The sequence below is a fragment of the Varanus komodoensis genome, unplaced genomic scaffold (assembly GCF_004798865.1).
Source record: "Varanus komodoensis strain SLA01 unplaced genomic scaffold, ASM479886v1 scaffold52, whole genome shotgun sequence".
NCBI lineage: Eukaryota > Metazoa > Chordata > Lepidosauria > Squamata > Varanidae > Varanus > Varanus komodoensis.
The window spans coordinates 3,264,071-3,283,269 of NW_025336114.1; the positions used below are offsets into that span (position 1 = coordinate 3,264,071).

Here is a 19,199-nt window from a genome sequence, read left to right on the forward strand (position 1 = left end):
AATGGGCTGGATGAGGGCCAATAAACTGTAGCTCAATCCAGACAAGACGGAGGTCCTGTTGGTTGGCGGATCGGGCTTTCAGAGAGGGTGGATTTGACCTGGCCCTGAATGGGGTTGCACTCACTCTTAGGGACAAGGTCCGCAGCTTAGGAGTACTCCTCGACCCGGAGCTTTCATTGGAAGCTCAGGTGACAGCAGTGGCGAGGAGCGCTTTCCTTCAGCTTCGGCTGATTAATCAGCTGTGCCCCTACCTGGAGTACAATTGCCTGGCGACGGTGACACAAGCGCTGGTGACTTCCCGCCTTGACTTCTGTAATGCGCTTTACATAGGGCTTCCCTTGAAGACGGTCCGGATACTTCAGTTGGTGCAAAATAGAGCTGCCAGGTTGCTGACGGGGACGGGGCGTTTTGTTCACATGACTCCAGTCCTCCGACAGCTTCACTGGCTGCCCATTGAAGTCCGGGCCCAATTCAAGGTGTTGGTTATGACCTATAAAGCCCTAAACGGCTTGGGACCTGGTTACCTGAAGGAGCGCTTACATCCATATATGCCCGACCGCCCCTTGAGATCTGCGGGAGAGGCCCTTCTCCAGGAACCCTCCGTGAAAGAAATTAGGAGGGTAGGTACTCGGAGGAGGGCTTTTTCTGCGGTGGCGCCCAATCTATGGAATGTGCTCCCCAGAGAGGTCCGCCTGGCGCCGTCGTTATTTGTTTTTCGGCGCCAGGTGAAGACCTTTTTATTTAAACGTCATTTTAATTGTTAACAATATTCACTTATTCATCTGGCCAGGGCGACTTCTTTTCTTTTCTTTCCTTTTCTTTTATAACTTTTCTTTTATAACTTCTTTTATATCGTTTATATATTTTTTTATTTATTTTATATTATTAATTTTAATTTTATATTATTTTTGTATTGTATTGTATTTTATTGTGTTGTAAGCCGCCCCGAGGCTTCGGCAAGGGGCGGCATAGAAATGTTCTAATAATAATAATTGTTAAAACTATGGAATTTGCTACCACAAGATGGCCAGTTCACATAACATGCTAAGCCATTATCTGTTAATTAACCTGTAGGACTTTGTGGTGGCTGCATGTGATCATTTTGTTCATTCAAACTGCAACTACAGTTTGTCAAATCATGGAAATCTTAACGAGGGTGGGTTGTTGGTGTATTAGAGTTGTAGGTAGTTAGCCATTCCAACAACCCACCCCACCAGGTTCTCATAACACAAGCTGTAGTCACAGTTTGGACATTCTAAAGCTGCCCAGACATGCTGTGAACTACCATGGCTTAAATAAACCACAGTAGACTGCAGTGAGGATGTAGTGACAGTCACTAAGTTGGATGGCTTTAAAAGGTGATTAGACTAATTCATGAGGAATAAGGCTATCAATGCTTCTAGTCATGATGGTTGCCCCCAGTATCAGAAGCAGAGTACTTTTGCTTCTGATACTGGGGACCAAATCCTGGACAATATAAGTGTGAAAGTGCTTTGCATTCAAGTTTGGCTTGTGGGTTTCCCATGTGCTCCTTTAGCTGGCCACTTTGAATTCATGATGCTGGGCTAGATAGGCCTTAGCCTGATTTAACATGACTTTTCTGTTCTCATGCAATTAAATAACACTTTAGTTTTATTTTATTTTTATTTTATTCATTCAGACAGCTTATATGCCGCCCCCTTCGCATAAGCCTCGGGGCAGCTTACAATCATTAAAATCCCACATATAAATACAAAAAATGCATAAAGTACATAAAATAGTGGAAACAGCCTAGTCAGTTTAAAATGAATAAATAAACCTTAACAATTAAAACAGCGTTTAAATAAAAAGGTCTTGGCCTGGCACCAAAAAGCAAATAACGACAGCGCCAGACAGACCTCTCTGGGGAGCGCATTCCATAGGTTGGGCGCCACCGCAGAGAAAGCCCTCCTCCAAGTACTCACCCTCCTAATATCCTTCACGGAGGGTTCCCAGAGAAGGGCCTCTGCCGCCGATCTCAAGGGGCAGGAGGGCATATATGGATGCAGGCGCTCCTTTATGTAACCAGGACCTAAGCTGTTCAGGGCTTTGTAGGTGATAACCAGCACCGTGAATTGGGCCCGGACTTCAATGGGGAGCCAGTGAAGCTGACGGAGGACTAGGGTTATATGAAAGCAACGCCCAGTCCCCGTCAGCAGCCTGGCAGCTCTATTTTGCACCAACTGAAGTATCCATCTAAGTTTTCAGTTTTCCATCTAAGATACTGAACCTTACAGCATTTAGCTTTTAAAGGAGAAATTTGAATATTTAGAAAGAAACCACATAGTGATTTCAACTACAGAAGGTAGACCAAAGCTGGTAACTTTCTGCACAACAACTAGCAATATCTTTTTGACATAATTATAAAAACATACAGGCTTAGTAATCCGGACATGAAAAAGTTTCACTTCACAGCAACAGTGGCAGAAAGTATCTGAAGGGATCCTCATAAATTATTTGGGGATTGAGTTCTCTATCCCCATTCTGTAATAATTAGAGTACACAAATTGTATGGGACTAGTTTATGACTTGTTCTGATTCATTGTTGACTACACAATACACAAGCCTTTACACAATAACAAGAAACAGTCTTGATGAATTGAAGAGCCCTGTCTCCAACACTGCACAGCTTCCCTGTCCCCACATCCAAACATTAAATGTGGATGCTGAAGAAATCATACTACAAGGGGGGCAAGGCCAGCGGCATGGCCCCCTGTATTTGTGGAGGCTCCTTCATGCAGTTAACCCATCAAGTGCACTTGGGTGGATCACTACTTTGCAACTGCTGATGGATACTTGTTGCTGATGATACCAATGTATTAACTCTCATGTGATGCTAAAGCAAAATGCTCTGACCTTCGGTCTCTAGATGCTGTTGGATCACAACTCCCTTCATCCATGCCCATTGCCCATGCTGGCTGGGAATGATATGGATTCCAGTCAAACAATATCTGAGGATGCATAGTTGGAAAAAGGCCATGCTAACTTGCAGCTTATCCTATCTGAACTTGGAAGCCAAGAAGGAGCAGGCTTAATTAGAATCTGGATGGCTGACTAGAATGGATGATTCTATGATTATTGTTGTAAACCACCCAGAGAGCTTTGGCTATGGGCTGTATTGTTGTTGTTGATGATGATGATGATACAAGCAGCAGCAGCAGCAGCAGCAGCAGCTGCTAAAGGGATATTATGTCTGATTGATGCTGCTAAAGGGATATTATATTATATTATTATTGCTGCTAAAGGGATATTATGTCTGATTGATGCTTGATTGCTTGGGACCGTGCAGACCTTCCTTGTGGATTTTCACAAAAAGTTGCTCAAGCATGATCCAGCTTGTTGCCATCATTTCCTCTTGGTACTTTTTTGGTACGAGCTGCAATTATACCACAGCTCAAATGAACTTCAGAAGCACACAAAAAGGGCACCATGATTAAACAACCCAAGAGCAATACAAACTACAACACTGAGTAAAAAGATCCATGGCATTACAGGCATGAATGAAATAAGGCATCATACTCTTATCTATTCTTTTACATGTCACAATACCTTTAACTGGTGCAGTCAGTGTAGTGTATTGTCTTAAGTGGCAACCTAAATATGAGAAGCCAAGTTTCCTTTCAAGCAAGGAACCCCACTGCAGGGTCTTGGAAAACTCACTCACCCTCAGTTGAAGCTCCTTTCCTTGCAGGGTTGTCGCAAAAGTAAAATGCGAAAATGTTCTGTACATGGTCCTAAGTTATTTGAAACAGGATATAAAGGTGACAAAATACTAGGTTTCTCTTTGGGCAATTAATTAGCAGCACTTAAACATGGTTGCCACTGCTCCTGCTACTTTCATGAATTTATTGCAAACAAAGTCAGAATGCTGACTTCCTTGAATACAGGGAAAGTAAAAAAGCAAATGCAGAATGTCTGTGGAAAAGACTGAATTTCATTAAAAGGAAACAAGTCTTTCTTCCTCTCCATTTTATCCTCACAGCCATGATCCAGAAGTTAGGTTGAGAGTCCATGATTAGCTCCAAGTCACCCAGTAGGCTCATGGCTGCGTGGAGACTAAACCTTGGATCTCTTAAGTCTCACACTCTACCTGCCACACCACACTGGCTCTCATGTTCCTGGCATTTCATTATGTAAAACAAAGGAGGCTTCCAAGTTTGATCACAGCATTCAGAAATGGGAAAAAAGAATTCTGTACCAACCACAATATTTAACATTTGATACAGCTGCAAAATTAGACTAGAAACACTTTATGGTATTAGACAGATGTGCCCTAAGTCACTGTCTTCAATGCATAGCTATGTTTGAAATGCGTAGTTAATAAAATGTTAATGGATTGCTCTTCTGTTAACTGAAAAACTTCAGAAATGTAGTTTTTAAAATGCAGCTGAAAATGAACAGTGAAAGAAAAGCACTAAGCAGTGATATTATCCCTGAATCAATATAAGCTGATATATTCATACTTCCGCACTGTTTCTTGATCAATATTTTTTTTGTATTGCGCCTTTGAGTTATCCTATTACTATGCATTTGTATAATTCCTATCATGACTCTGCTGCATTTGAAGAACAGTGTAAGAAAATGAATGGTTAAGCACAGGAGTAAGGTAAGCATGTATACCAAAGGTGTCAGCAATCCAATATTCCAGAGTCGACAGTTGGTGCATTTTCCTATGCAAAGAAAACATGGAATCGTTTTGTGGAAGCTGGTTCAAGCCAAAAACCATAATGGATAGAACATACGTTGCCACCATACAAACATTTAAGCACAACTGTTATCACGTTTCTTCCCTGCATCCACTTTATAAACTGAACAGCTCAGGCCCCCTGCTGGAAAAGTAAGGAAAATGTTGCAGAAAGAATTATAATAATAAATGTAGAACTATGATTATACTTCCTACTGCCAACTACAGCTTCTAATCACATTACCATCTCATGTTCTCTTGAATTATACATCTTTTCCATGTCTGAGTAAAGCATATGAAATTCTAATTAATATATAGCATAGCAGAAACTCCTTCTCTACTTCCTTCTTACAGTGTGCTTGATACCTGCTCCCAAAATTTCATTCTTGCTACATGAGTGAGTCTATGTACCACAAGCCTGCTTTCTTTTAATAAAGTCGCCACTGAATTGTCTTACTAAAACATCGTGTTTCAAATTAAAGTCAGGAAGACTTTAAACTGAGTGGGGGAAGGGGTTCATGGCCCCAAGAAATATGTCTGCACTGGACAAGTGTGGGGAGAGCATAAGGGCTCTGGGAGCAGGGTTTTAGAGGTACTGCAGGGACTGACAGGACTCCTACAGAGAGGGGCCAGGTATCAGGGAGGACAGAAGGAAGGAGGCTGGGAACTCCAAGGAAAGGAAGTGGTGGGAAGGAGTTTAGGTGCATGTACACTAATGCTAGAAGCATGAATAATAAACAGGAAGAGCTTGAAGCTCTCCTGGGAATTGGAGGCTATGACCTGGTGGGAATCACAGAAACTTGGTGGGAAGAAAGGCAAGACTAGAATGTGAACATAGAGGGGTATCACCTTTTTAGAAGAACAGGAAGGGAAAGAGGGGTGGGGGCGTGGCTTCATACATCAGGGAAGGGATAGGATGCAGTGACATAGAATGCAGCACAGATGGGGATTCGATAGAAGCAGTCTGGGTGAAACTTAGGGGTTTTGAGAGGGAAAGAGTATTATATGCATTTATTTATTGTTGTAAGCCGCCCTGAGGCTTCAGCGAATGGGGCGGCATAGAAGTTTACTAAATAAATAAATAATAAATAAGAGACCTGACAGTGGGAGTATGTTATTGTCCTCCAGGTCAACTTGAGACCCTGGATGATGTCCTGACAGGCCAGATTCTAAGGATATCTTGGGGGAGAGACACAGTAATTATGGGAGATTTCAATCTCCCAGATATTAGTTGGAAGACTCACTCAGCGGTGGCAGCCAGGTCATGCCGTTTCCTACAAGTTATAGAGGGAGGGTTTTTCACACAGAGGGTCCAAGAGGCGATGAGGGGGAGAAACATCCTTGACTTGGTCTAGGTCAATAGAGAGGAGCTGACAGATGAAGTACAGATTAGGGGAGCTCTGGATGAGAGTGATCACTAACTTCTATCAAACTTGGGACCTTTTTTATGACTGGCTGGAGAAACGGGACTTGGCTTAGATTTAAAGATGTCTTTAAATTTTTATAAATTGATTTGAATATGATTATAGAATGTTAAAAAGATATGTTATAGGGGGCTGACCCAGTATGTCCGATGTATTTGATGACTGATCATTTTTTAGTTTTTTAGTTTAAAATCTTAATAAAAAATGTGCAAAAAAAAAGAGAGTGATCATTCAAAAGAGAGGTTTTGGAGGCGCAAGCCTTGACGATACCTCTAGTTCGTAAGGTGGGGAGGTGAAGGAGAGCACCGCCATGGATGCGAAAGGAGGTGGTTAGAGGGATTAGATAGAGGGAAAGAGGAACCTCAGTAGGAAATGGGTACTGGGGCAAATAGACAAAAGGGTATACCACCCGTTGCAGAAGGATTCTTTGCAAGGCTAAGGCTGATTACGAGCTGAGACTTGCCAAGAATATCAAGAGCAACAAAAAGGGCTTCTTTCAGCATGTAAATAGGAAGGGGAGGCAAGTAGTGAGACCACTAAATAAGGAGGAAGGAGATCCAGTGACTGATATGAGGGAACAGGCACAGATGCTAAATGACTATTTTGCCTCCCCAAAGCAGGACGGGGGAGATCCGCATAGGAGATTAGATGAGGCCGAGGACTTAGGGGCACAGATTAGAGTCACCCCCCTTGAAGGGCTCCTCAGGGCATTGGACATTACAAAGGCACCAGGCCCTGACGGGTTACATCTGAGAGTACTAGAGAGTTGGCAGGGGTTCTTTCATGCCCGCTGGCCTCCATTTTTGAGGCCTTGTGGAGAACGGGTGAAGTTCCAGAGGACTGGAGGGTGGCATCAGTGGTCCCAATTTTCAAAAAGGGTAGTAGAAGTGACATGGGGAATTACAGACCAGTTAGCCTTAGTCCATTGTAGGAAAAACAATGGAAAGGCTCGTAATAGAGACAGATCTAGTGATGCTAGATAGGGAAGGGAGGCTGACAGTCACACAACACAGCTTCCGCAAAAACAGGTCCTGCCAGACAAACCTTGTGGAATTCTATGACAAGATTTCAAGTTGGCTAGCTGGAGGGGATGCAGTAGATGTAGTTTACCTGGATTTCAGCAAGGCCTTTGACAAAGTGCCCCATGGTATCCTGGTGGAGAAACTGAGGAGTTTTGGGATACACCAAAACACCGTCTGGTGGATTAGGGCATGGTTGACTGACCGAAAGCAGAGGGTAACCATTAGTGGGGAATCATCGGGATGGCAGCCAGTGACAAGCGGGGTCCCCCAGGGCTCTGTCGTGGGGCCGATCCTGTTTAATCTTTTCATAAATGACATGGAAGAAGGGGTGAACAGTCTGCTGATCAAATTTGCAGAGGATACTAAAACTGGAGCAGTGGCCACAACTGAGGAGCAGGTACTCCAGATCCAAAAGGATCTGGACAGACTATGGAAGTGGGTAGGAGACAACAGGATGGCATTCAATGTGGATAAGTGCAAGGTCTTGCACTTGGGGCATAGGAAAAGGTGTCATAAGTATAGGTTAGGGGACAAGTTACTGGAGAGCAGGACTTGTGAAAGGGACCTCAGGGTACTGGTTGACTGCAGGCTAAACATGAGTCAGCAGTGTGATGCGGTGGTCAAGAGGGCGAACACCACCCTTGGTTGCATAGCCAGAAGTGTGGCTTCTAGATCGAGAGAGGTATTACTACCACTCTATATGACTCTGGTGTGCAATTTCCACCCACAAATTGTGCTCAGCTTTGGGCCCCTTATTACAGAAAGGATATAGCCAGGTTAGAGTCAGTGCAGTGCAGGGCCACAGGGTTGGTGGCAGGTTTGCAGGAGATGAGGTATGAGGTGAGACTGAGGGAACTAGGTCTCTTCAGCCTGGAGAAGAGAAGACTCAGAAGGGATCTGTTGGCGACATACAGGTATGTGAGGGTATCACATGGAGATGGGTAGCGACCTGTTCTCCCCTGCAGGGGAAGGCAAGATGTGCGCCAACAGAGCAAAGCTCAGGGAACCAAGGTTCCATTTAGATACCAGGAAGCAGTTCCTGACAGTTAGGACCCCAAGGGTATGGAATGGGCTTCCACGAGAGGTTGTAGAGGCCCCATCGGTGAGGGTGTTTAAAGATAGGCTGGACATGCACATGGTGGGCATGTCGTGAGCAGAGCTGGCTGGAGCCAGGGGTCAGACTAGATGGCCTGGGAGGTCCCTTCTGACTCGCTCTGTTTCTATGTTTCTAATCTGCATCTCTTGAAGTGCCATGCTAACAGCAACTCTGTAATATGTGAACAATGGTAAAGAAATCAATTCATTTGTTTAATCAATTTCCATACCACCTAACAGCCAAACTTCTGTAACTCAAATGCATGGCAGTCAGATATACTACTGTGCCAGATAAACCACAAGGAACTATCTCTTGTTCCAGGCCTTCCCATCTCTCTCATGTTAACTGGGCTGGATCCAGAATAGCACTTAACAGAGTTCTGCTCACACCATTTGTAGCCCCATGTGCCTCACAACAGGAAATTAGGCAGAAAAGGGAACAGGCAACAACCATCTCTCTGCCTCCATTACCTCCAGTAGAGAGTGTCTATGGATCCAACTGATTATATATAACCAAACTATTCGGCTCTATTAAAGCTGTGGTCCAACTACTAATATGTGTTTGTAAGTTTATGAATTTGTATCTCTAACAATAAAAGCAAAAGTCACCATCCTTCCCAATATGAAGGTGCTTTTGAAAGTAAGTTTATGGAAACAGTAGTAAGAATCAATGCATGTGCATGCAGCACATCTTCCCAAACCTTGTCCTAGTTCCAGCACTGCATTTCCCAGTGAAAGCTAGTGGGAATTTGAGTATACCCACAATAGGGAGAAGGAGGAGGAAGCATATCTGCTTCCCATCAGGAGCTGCTGTGAACACAGTGGGAGTGCTGCACTTTAAAGGCAAACTGTCAAGGTTAGTAGGCCTCAAAAATGCAACCTACTTTTTAGCTGTTTGACTGTATTTTTGCAGAATCCACAGTGCTCCTTGGGAAGGTTCTGAAATCTCTTCAAAAGAAGTTACTAACATTTAATTAATTGTTTCAGGACAAATGTTTCAGCTCCACACCTGCACCCCGACACCCATGAAGAGCCTTCTAAGAGCAGTTCCTGCCTATCATTATGGAACACTACACAAAACAACTGAGGATGCCTCATATGTCACTTTTTCCAACACAGCTATCAATCTGATACCAGAAGCTGATATAATTGGTGTACCCCAGCCACAAAAACCAAGGAAAAAGAGAGTTTCTTATTTTTGCCATTCATGTTCCAACCTGCATTTTTTCCCCCTCAGCATGCGATTTCTGGGTTGGTTGCAAAAGAAAGGATATGCACATGCAGGAGCAAACCACACAAGTAGCCACAGCTTTGGGGTTTGTTTTCATTGCAGGGATTTCAAAGAAGCAGACTACTGATTTGTTTAAAAAACAGTTTGCCTCTTCATCACTGGAAAATAATCAAGCGAAAGAAGAAAATGAAGTTCTTTCTATTGACATGACTTTTTTTCCTATGTGAGCATAATCCAGATTTGGCTTGTGGCCAGAGTCAGAAAAAAGTGTCCCCTCTCTTATAAAGAACTCTTAACAGTACATTATTAAAGTACATGAAATGCAAAACACAATGGCTGATGTAACGCTTAAATATAGTTAAGGTCTACATGCATGAGCTGGTATGAGCCCAAGCAAAGTCTCGGACTTGTATGCTCCCCCATTCCCCTTCTCCTCCTCCCCTGCAGCTGGAAGAAGCACTTCGCCAGCATTCAACGTCACTAATCTCAGCTTATCATTTTGCATGAACCAAATATCACAGTTCATCATACATTCTGGTAAGCCATGAAGTGAAATTGGCTGGGCTTGATAAACTTGAAAGGAAACAACAAAGCAGTAGCAAAGTCCTTCTCTTGGCTTTGAAGGAGAAAGAGAGGGGAAGGGGAACACACTTGTCCAAGACTTTGATTAGGTTCATTAGAACTTATGAACACAATACCAAGTAACAGTTTAGCTCTATGTAGAAATGTAGCCATAATTTTAAAAAAACCAAACAAGATCCAGATAAGGTCATGCCCACAAATTTACAATGAGACAAAAATAAAGGACAAAGGAGAGGAGAATAAGAACATGAATTAAGGAAATCAAGACAAAAATAAATACACAGGTCTTCAACAAGTTGGGAATGAGGTAGCCATCTAAGTATCAAGGACATTGCGTTCCAAACAGTAATGTGAAGTTAGTGAAATGGGGCATAGATAAAAGAAGAGACCCTGTATTTAAAGTAGTTGGTTCTTGATGACCAAAAGATTTGAGGTGGAGCACAGAAAGGCAAAAGAAAAAAAGAGATGAGAAGAAGAGAAGGATGATTTTAAGAGCTATAGTAGGTTATAATTATTTTTAATCATTATCATCATGGGCAGGAGAAGATGATTAAGTAAGAATTTAGGAGATCAGTTAGAAATGGAACTAAGGGAGATCAGATAAGAAAAACTACTGCCTGACCTGGCCTGTCTCATTCCTGATGTGTGGGGAGCAAGGCTAGTCTTCCTCACCTACGTGTTCCAGACTGGGCTCTTTCAACCTCTAGCTCACATATCTTCCTCCCTGTGCCTTGTTTTCTAGCACAGGTCCTCTCCAACTATAACCTCTCTAGCTCACACCTATCTTCACAAACAGTTTTGCACCTCAAGCAGAGCTAGAAAAGGAAACCCACTGACCTATCCCTGTTTCTAGCCTCAAGCTTGCACAGCTGGCCTGACACATGTTGGCCAGATTGCTGATAACTCAGGTATATTTCAGAGGAATTCAGAGATATCTTTCAGGTACCATAGTGAGTTTCATATAGTTCTGGCTATTATAAATTTCCCTAAAAAGCCTACAATGTACTGGAACAGGAATCAGAGTAGGAGCACAGCTTCTTTCTCACGTGTAAAAAAATAGGCTGCCCCAAACGTGCTGAGCTATCATTCTTGCATTCTATGCACAAAACTAAATGCCTGAACTCTTTATGAAGTTTTAATATTTTATGTTTACTTTTACTGTTTTAAAATGACTTCAGAGGTTTAGAGAAAGAGTACTAAATCCAGTCATTTTCAAAGTGGCAAAAAAGGCTTACTACACTTCTCAAAGAAACAGTGCCTGTTTTATAATACATCTGATTAGGTTCTGCTTTTGTTTTACAATTCTTTTATCAATCTCCAGACTGGAAAAAAACAGAAAGAAAACAAGGGTTGGTTGCTTACCTCTTGCAACAACACTTAACAGGAAAGTGAGTGCAGATATACATCACTCATCAAAAGATCCTTCTCAAGTAAACCAGGCACTGTAAGCAACATTAATATTTGCTTTATATGCTAGAACAGAATAAAGAGAGCCAGAGTCAAGCACCAGCCACTGCATTACATGTTCTTGGTTTTCAGACTAACCAGACAGTTCAGAACTACTTCACAATCCATCAGCACAGACCCTATAGCAGCAGCCCTTGCTACTAAACAGCCAACTCAGGAAATTCTCAGAGAGGCAGACAACAGTCCTGCAGGGTCCACTCCAGCCAACACAAGATGTTTTATTATTTATAGCATTTATAGTCTGCTCTGCTAGTTAAAGAAAGTTACCCAAAAAAGTCACACTAAAACAATCAAACATCTACTATGACAGTAGGACAATTTTAAAAATGCATTAGGAATGGATAAAAGCAACAAATAATTCAGTTAAAATCCTTGAAGAACAAAAAGTTCTTGATCCAAAGCCAGAAGAACCTCAATATTGGCAGTTTACCAGCTGGCCCGAAAAGGCACCTACACTGAAAAGGCACCACCCTCTTAACCTCCGATGCAGGGGTACTCACATGAATATCTACAAAGTCTTAAAGATTAGGTTGTTGTTGTTAGTCTTTAAGTCATGTCTGACCTTCCATGACCCCATGGACAACATTCCTCCAGGCCTTCCTGTCCTCCACCATCCCCCGGAATCCACTTAAGCTCACACCAACTGCTTCAGTGACTCCATCTAGCCACCTCATTCTCTACCGGCCCCATTTTCTTTTGCCATCTATTGTTCCCAACATTAGGCTCTTCTCCAGGGAGTCCTTCCTTCTCATTAGGTGGCCAAAATATTTGAGTTTCATCTTCAGTATCTGGCCTTCTAAAGAGCAGTCTGGGCTGATCTCCTCTAGCACTGACCGATTTGATCACCTTGTGGTCCAAGGGACTCGCAGGAGTCTCCTCCAGCACCTTTAAGATTAGGTAGGTTCACGCAAGTTCGATCTTTACAAACCCATGCCCTAGATCAGAAAATTGCTGTCAGAACCATGTTCATACATGGAACACTACTTCCCTCAAGCTTGTGTTTGTCTGTGTTCATGTGCAAGAAGTAAATAGTAAAGTTACATGCACGTAAGACATCCATGTGTCTTATTCAAGTGCTATGCTTGAATAGGATATACAAAGATATGTAAGAGGGATGAAGCTGCTACACTAACTCCACTCCCAATATTCCCACTTCCCTCTGGTAAACAAGGAGGTCTGCAGGGAGCTTCTACTAACATTTGATAGCATTCAAAGAAAAGCCTCTTTGTGGTAGGAAACCTGCCTGCTCAGGAGAAGGGTACTTGAAGGATTGCCTGGCCCTGTCTGTCTCTCCCTACCTGTCCCTACCATCTGAGATGAACTGGGTAGCTTCCAGGAAGAGGGGCTTTTAGGTGCTAGATAAATCACAGAATGATCTCCCCAGAAAGGCTGAGTACCTAAGTTCTTGCCTTTTTGGCACCAAGGAAACAACAATATATTTTCTGAATTTTATATTCTTAATTTGATTCTGTTTATTTTTTGTGGTGCTTTGAGTTCCACTGCCTTGCCAGTGTTTATGTTTTTTGTTGTGCAGGTGTTGTACTCTCCTCCACCTTGACCATTTGACTGGAAAGCAGTACAAAAAATTCAAAATAAATCAATTACTTTTCGGCAAACCTGCTAGTCAGGGGCAAATACAGATTCAGGCAAGATGTTCAGTGAGCAGTAGGAAAATGGCACAGGGGAGGGTAAGTGTTAACTCTTCCCACATGATCCCGATCCAGATTAAGTAACAGGTTTGTCAAGTCCTAGAGATGTTATTTAAATATGCTAGTACGGTAATGTGTAATTTGGCTCTGAGCAGCTGCTAGTATTTCCTGTTTTATTCTGAAGAGCTACACAAAGAAAAAAGAACCAGCAGATCAGAGCTTAATACAACATTACTTTTCTGATCCGAGCACATTAAGTTGGTCTACTCTGTTTCTAAACTCAACACATACTTCTGCAGTAGTCCCCAATCTAAGGAACAAACCTCATTATTGTTTCCATAGCACCAGGATAAATTGGAGATTTTCAGATAATCAGTTCTGCTATCCTGAAAGTGCTCCCCTCTCTCAAAACTAAATTTTCAGGTAGGTCAACAACTGCAGAAAAAACAGTGGAAGAATGCCCATTTGCTCAACTGAAGACAAAAAAAGAACAAACAGATGCTGGTATTATGAAGGCAGAGTGGTGAAGCCCTCTGTTTAATATTAGCTCATCTGTAGCAGAAACCCTTGAAATTATTTCAAGTATTTCCCACATCCTATCAGAACATTCAACTGAACATCTCCTTCAGGAAAGATAAACACAGCTAGTCTTCCCAGACTGGAAATGCCACTATTGAATGACAATTTTGGCTTTGCAGTTGTGAAACAGAACTAATCATCATTTCCTTCCCTATAAGACAATTCTGGTACTCATCTTTTATCCTTCCTAAGCACTCACTTTCAGATCACAAAAGAGGCAACAAATTTCACAGTCCATCAACAATATCTACTCCAAACCACCCCACTGCAAATGATTAATAAGGAAAAGGAGGTAATGTAAATGCAGTTCTAGCCAAGGCTCCAATGTCATCTTACATTATAGATAAAATAAAAATAGACTTCCAAGGTAAAACATAAATCTTGACATCCCAGCTACAAAGCATACAAGAAGGAATACACCAAGGGCAGCAATACAGATTCTCCAAGGCTAAAGGAGGTATCAGAACAAGGCAAATTGTCTGGATAAACAAGATGAAAATAATAGCCCTTCAGACTACACATGCACTAGCTAGGGGTACATGCTAACACGGGTCCTAGCAATGACAGGGTGGGGATTCACTACTGTTGTAGAAGGAGCTGCTTTACAGTGAACTGTACATCTAGCACAGTCCGTCTAGCAGGTTTGTATCAACAGTCTCTTCCCAAACTTCCCATCCAAGATCATTTCAAATTGCGGTTCCAAGGAGTGAACTGGTACCCCTAACACTTGCAAAGTTTCTGCTGCACCACTGAAATATAGACAGATCTGGTCACATCAACTATTTCTGTGCCCATGTTACACAGTCCATGCCAAAATATTAGATTTCTAAATCCTGAATGAAGAGCAGATTATGCAAATATAAACTTAAGGACAGAGAAAGCTATTCCTGATCAATGCCACTTCTGCATATTTTTACCAAGAATAATATTCAATTAATCTGCTCTCTTATTAATAATAAATTCAGAATACATATTTAAATGCATCTGTTTTCCTCTCAAAAATATATTTAAATAAATATTGTGATGAATTAATACAGCCGAAATCTGTATCAAAACAATCAGAGAAAACTGTTGAAAATTGATGCTCTTTTCTACACATTAGTCTGGGAGGAGCAGAACATGTTGCAAGGATGCCAGACCACCGCATCCCCAGACAGCTCTTCTGGTGAGCTGTCTCAAGGAAAGCGATTGCACCGGGGACAAAAGAAGTGATTCAAAGAAATGCTGAAAGCCTCTCTCAAGTCCCTGGTTATCGACACCACCTCCTGGGAGACCCTGGCACAAGACCAATCAACATGGCGCACACTGATCCACCAAGGCTGCCAAACATCTGAAGCCAGAAGGACAACCATAGCACAAGAGAAGCGAGCACTCCGTAAAGCCAGAGTTGCAAATGTTGCAACAGTGGTGCCCACACATGTCTACCCGACATGTGGCAGAACACTCTGTGCCCATATCAGCCTTATCAGCCACCTGCAGACACACCGTGGACAGCTCACAACCCGTTAGATGTCAAGGTTCTCATCGAAAATGATGGACGAACATCATAGCCAATATCAAGTTCTTCAAATATCAAATTCAGATGGAGGGTCAAAAATACTGTCAAGCCCTGGAAATTGGTCAGTGTTTGTGTTTGCCATCAGTGCTACATCTCCCTCAAGGGAGGAAGGAAAATGTGGCACCCTTTATGCTGGATTTCTTCAACTACAATATGGGCAAGATTTGCAAAATACACTGGCCAACTTAGCACTATTATGAGGAAGGGGAAAAAACAATTTTATAATCTGCTTCAGGTAGCAGAAGCAATCATATTATAAAAATCTTTATTGCATAACTGAACATGTTAAGCATATCATGTACAACAAATACCATATTTGTTCTGCAAAGTTAAGGACAGAATGCTTTGGATGTCCAGACACATTCTGGTTCCTGAATCCTAGCTGAGCAAATCATGAACTCCATCCTAGAGTCATAAAGGAAATGGAGGAAGAATGCTCAGAGTAATTGTCTATTACCTTTGAGAAATCATGGAATGGAGAGGAAGTGCCAGATGACTGGAGAAGGGCTAATGTTGTCCATGTCTACAAGAAGGAAAAGAAGAAGAACCTGGGAACAACATACCAGTCAGTCTGACACCAATTCCTGGGAAAATCTGGAGCAGATTATAAAGCAGTCAGTCTGCAAACACCTTGAAAACAATGCAGTGATTAGTGGAAGCCCACATGGATTTCACAAAAACAATTCCTGCCAGAGTAATCTGATTTTGGTTTTTGACTGGTTAACCTTCCTGGTGGACTGTGGGAATGCTGTGGACATAATATATCTTGACTTCAGCAAAGCTTTGCACAAAGTACCCCATGAAATCCTGATTAGCCAACTAGTTAAAAGTGAGCTAGATGGAACAACTATCAGGTGGATCCACAGTTGGCTTTTCAAACATGGAAGAGGTAACAAGTTGGGTACTGCAAGATTCAGTCCTGGGCCCAGTGCTCTTTGACATTTTTATTAATGAATTGGATGAGAAAGAGATCATTTATCATATCTGAACATGACACAAAACTAGGTAAGATAGCTAATACCATGAAAGACAGAAAAAAAGATTCAAAATTATATTGATAGGTTGGAGCACTGGTTTGAAAACAGCATTATTAAATTTATTAGGAGAAATGTCAAGTTCTGCACCTAGAAAAAGCAATTAAATGCATTGTTACAAGACTGGGAATGCTTGCTTCAAGGATACTGAGAGTGAGAAGGATCTTGGAACGATTGCAGATCACAAACTGAATATGAGTCAACAAAGTGATATGTCTGCAAAAAAAGGGCAAATGCTATTTTGGACTGCATTATTAGGGGGTACCACTTCCGATTCACATGAAGTACTAGTTCTCCTTTTCTCAGCACTGGCTAGCTTCATCTAGAATACTGTGTCAAGTTCTGGGCACCACAGCTCAGGAAAGATGCAGACAAGTTGGAAAGGGGAAGGCAACAAGGATGATCGAAGGAGTGGAACCAAAGCCCTATGAGGAAAGACTGAAACAAATGGGCATGTTTAGCCTCAAGAAGTCTGAGGGGAGAAATGATAGCACTCTTCAAGTAACTAAGAGTTGTCACAAAGAAGGCCAAGATCTCTTCTTGATCATCGCAGAGTGCACCACATGGCATAATGGGCTGAAGTTACAGGAAGCCAAGTTCTGGCTGAACATCAGGAAGAAATTCCTTACTGTTAGAGCAGTACAACAATGGAACCAATTACACATAGGGAGGTTGTGAGCTTTCCCACACTATAGGCATTCAAGATGCAACTGGACAGTTATCTAAGAGGGATGAGTTAACTTGGAGACATGCACTGAGCAAGGGGCTGGACACAGTGGCCCTCTGGCCCCTTCCAAATCTATGATTCTATATAAAAACAGAAGCTAATAACCAAGCGGTATACCACAGTTCTATATTTTCCCCATATGAATAATGCCTACTACATGATCTGGCTATTCAACCAGGATTTCCAGTTATGTATCTGAGATATAATCTCATCATGTAGATTTTATCATGTCTCCAGCTGACACTTTGATACACTATCAACACAGCTTTGAGGCCTGAAAAAGGAGAAAAGTCCTATTTAAATTAATACCAACAACAACAACATGAAGAAGAAGATCTTAACCCTTCACTGCACACTGCCCTCCCAAGGCAGTTTACAGTATTACAAAAACATGACCATGCAATTAAAATTAAATGCGTACATACAGATCAGCAGCTACAACTGTGCAATGGGGCAGAGCGGAAGTGAAAAGGCTATTAGCAGACAGCCATTCCTGAAAGAACAAACAAATGCTGAGCAAGAAGAAAATGGCTGCATGTATTCTCATCTCTGAAAGTAAGATTAGGATACAGTACTAACAAGAATCAAAGAAGCAACCTTAGAAGGAAGTTGAGTAGATGAAAAGACCACACCATTTTTCCATCCATTCTTTTGTTGTTAAAGCTGAATTCCAGGGAGATAGTTGCTGACCAATGTTGCTTCAAAATTCTGTTTCATGGTGGCCTTAGGAGGGCAGATTTATCCTACTGTAAAAAACTCACTTTAAAAAGTCCTATTTTTAAAGAGGCAGGGCACAAGGAAGCAACAGATCAGTTTGTTCCATTCATTCAAACTTATTTCACCTATAAAGGCAAAGCCCTCATACATTGAAGCAGGTGCCTTCATTTTATCCTGTGGGCTACACACAGGATTGCCCTGTGTACCCCTAAGAGATTCAGCAACAGCTCTTTCATTAATCATTCAGGCATATGTATTTGGGAAGCAACACCAGCACATTATAAGCAGATACACAGAGTAAGGAGATTTTTCATGCTTAGGAAGTTTTGCCTTGAAACTGATTGGTTAAACTGAAATAAATTTGAACCTGACCATTAATATAGAAGCAGTATTAACAGTTCTGCAGTGATGCAAGATGATATACAATGATAAAAATGAGGTTTCCATGCTGAATACTAGGGAAAAGGAACTTCTTTCTAGTGCTGCGCAAGGAATGAAGTCCAAAGGTGTCAGGGCATGGGGCTCTGGATTAAAGTGTAGGGTTTGGGAAAGGAAAAGGGACCCATTTCCTGACATCATCCAGTCCTGGAGGTAATCCAACCCTATGGCCAGAACAGTTCCTGGCCTCTGTTATATGCATTGATGAAGTAGAGGTTACCAACCTGTTTTTCTTTCTTCTGTATTTTCATAATTATCAATTCTGGGATATATATTACTTCTGCAAAACACAAGACAAAAGAACTCACAGTAAAAATGCAAACACACTGGGTTTTATTGCTAAATCTTTTAATATAATGACCTCCCTGTAGAGATTTGACATGCTTAGACAAAAATATTACTCAAGCAGGAAAAACTTCAGGAGTCCAAATAATAATGAACACTTAACACCTTAAAGAATAAGAAACATGTATGTAGCAGTAGCCATTCAAGTATCTCAGAACTCTGTTGTGTTTGCTGCGAGAGAGACTAATAAAGCTATGGTCTGAAATTCTAATCCATCGCTGAAATGCCGAACACCCTTGCTAGCTAATACTGCCTATTTGCTGCTTTAGTGAATGAACAGTGGGGCTTACTTCTGAGTAGACATGCTTAGAGGAAATAACTCTGTAAGTACGAAGTGACACCACTCTGGTTCAAATACTGAAAAATAGTAGCTTCAGATTATGCTAGATAAAGAAAGAAAGAAAATGTTTTCATTTGAAGATTTAGTTAACTAGGAACCATATGACAGCTTTTAAAATATTGCCACATAGTTCCTAACATGCTGTGGGAAAGTAGTCTCCTATAGTTGCAACTGCTGCATTAATCTGTGTCGAAAAAGCCTAACTCTTTCCATGAAGAAGAAAAGTGAGATACAAAGATTTCAAAGGAAAATGCATGAGTAAAGCATTCCCATCTTCCATTTCCTCTGT

The 19,199-nt window shown here is 41.8% G+C and overlaps 1 protein-coding gene across 9 annotated transcripts in view; it reads right to left on the minus strand.

Moving 5' to 3' along the window:
- CHD6 (chromodomain helicase DNA binding protein 6) overlaps positions 1–19,199 on the minus strand; it is a 145,810-nt gene that overhangs the window by 83,896 nt on the left and 42,715 nt on the right. For 6 of the 9 annotated variants that reach the window (XM_044447491.1, XM_044447493.1, XM_044447492.1 and 3 more), the window contains one exon: positions 18,450–18,505. The exons of 1 other annotated variant lie outside the window; for it this stretch is intronic. In XM_044447491.1, the coding sequence (XP_044303426.1) occupies positions 18,450–18,476 (27 nt within the window). In that variant the 5' untranslated portion in view covers positions 18,477–18,505. Of the gene's footprint in view, positions 1–11,418; positions 11,946–17,495; positions 17,564–18,449; positions 18,506–19,199 lie in introns of those variants that run through there. 2 more of the 9 variants (XM_044447495.1, XM_044447497.1) reach the window with 2 other exon arrangements.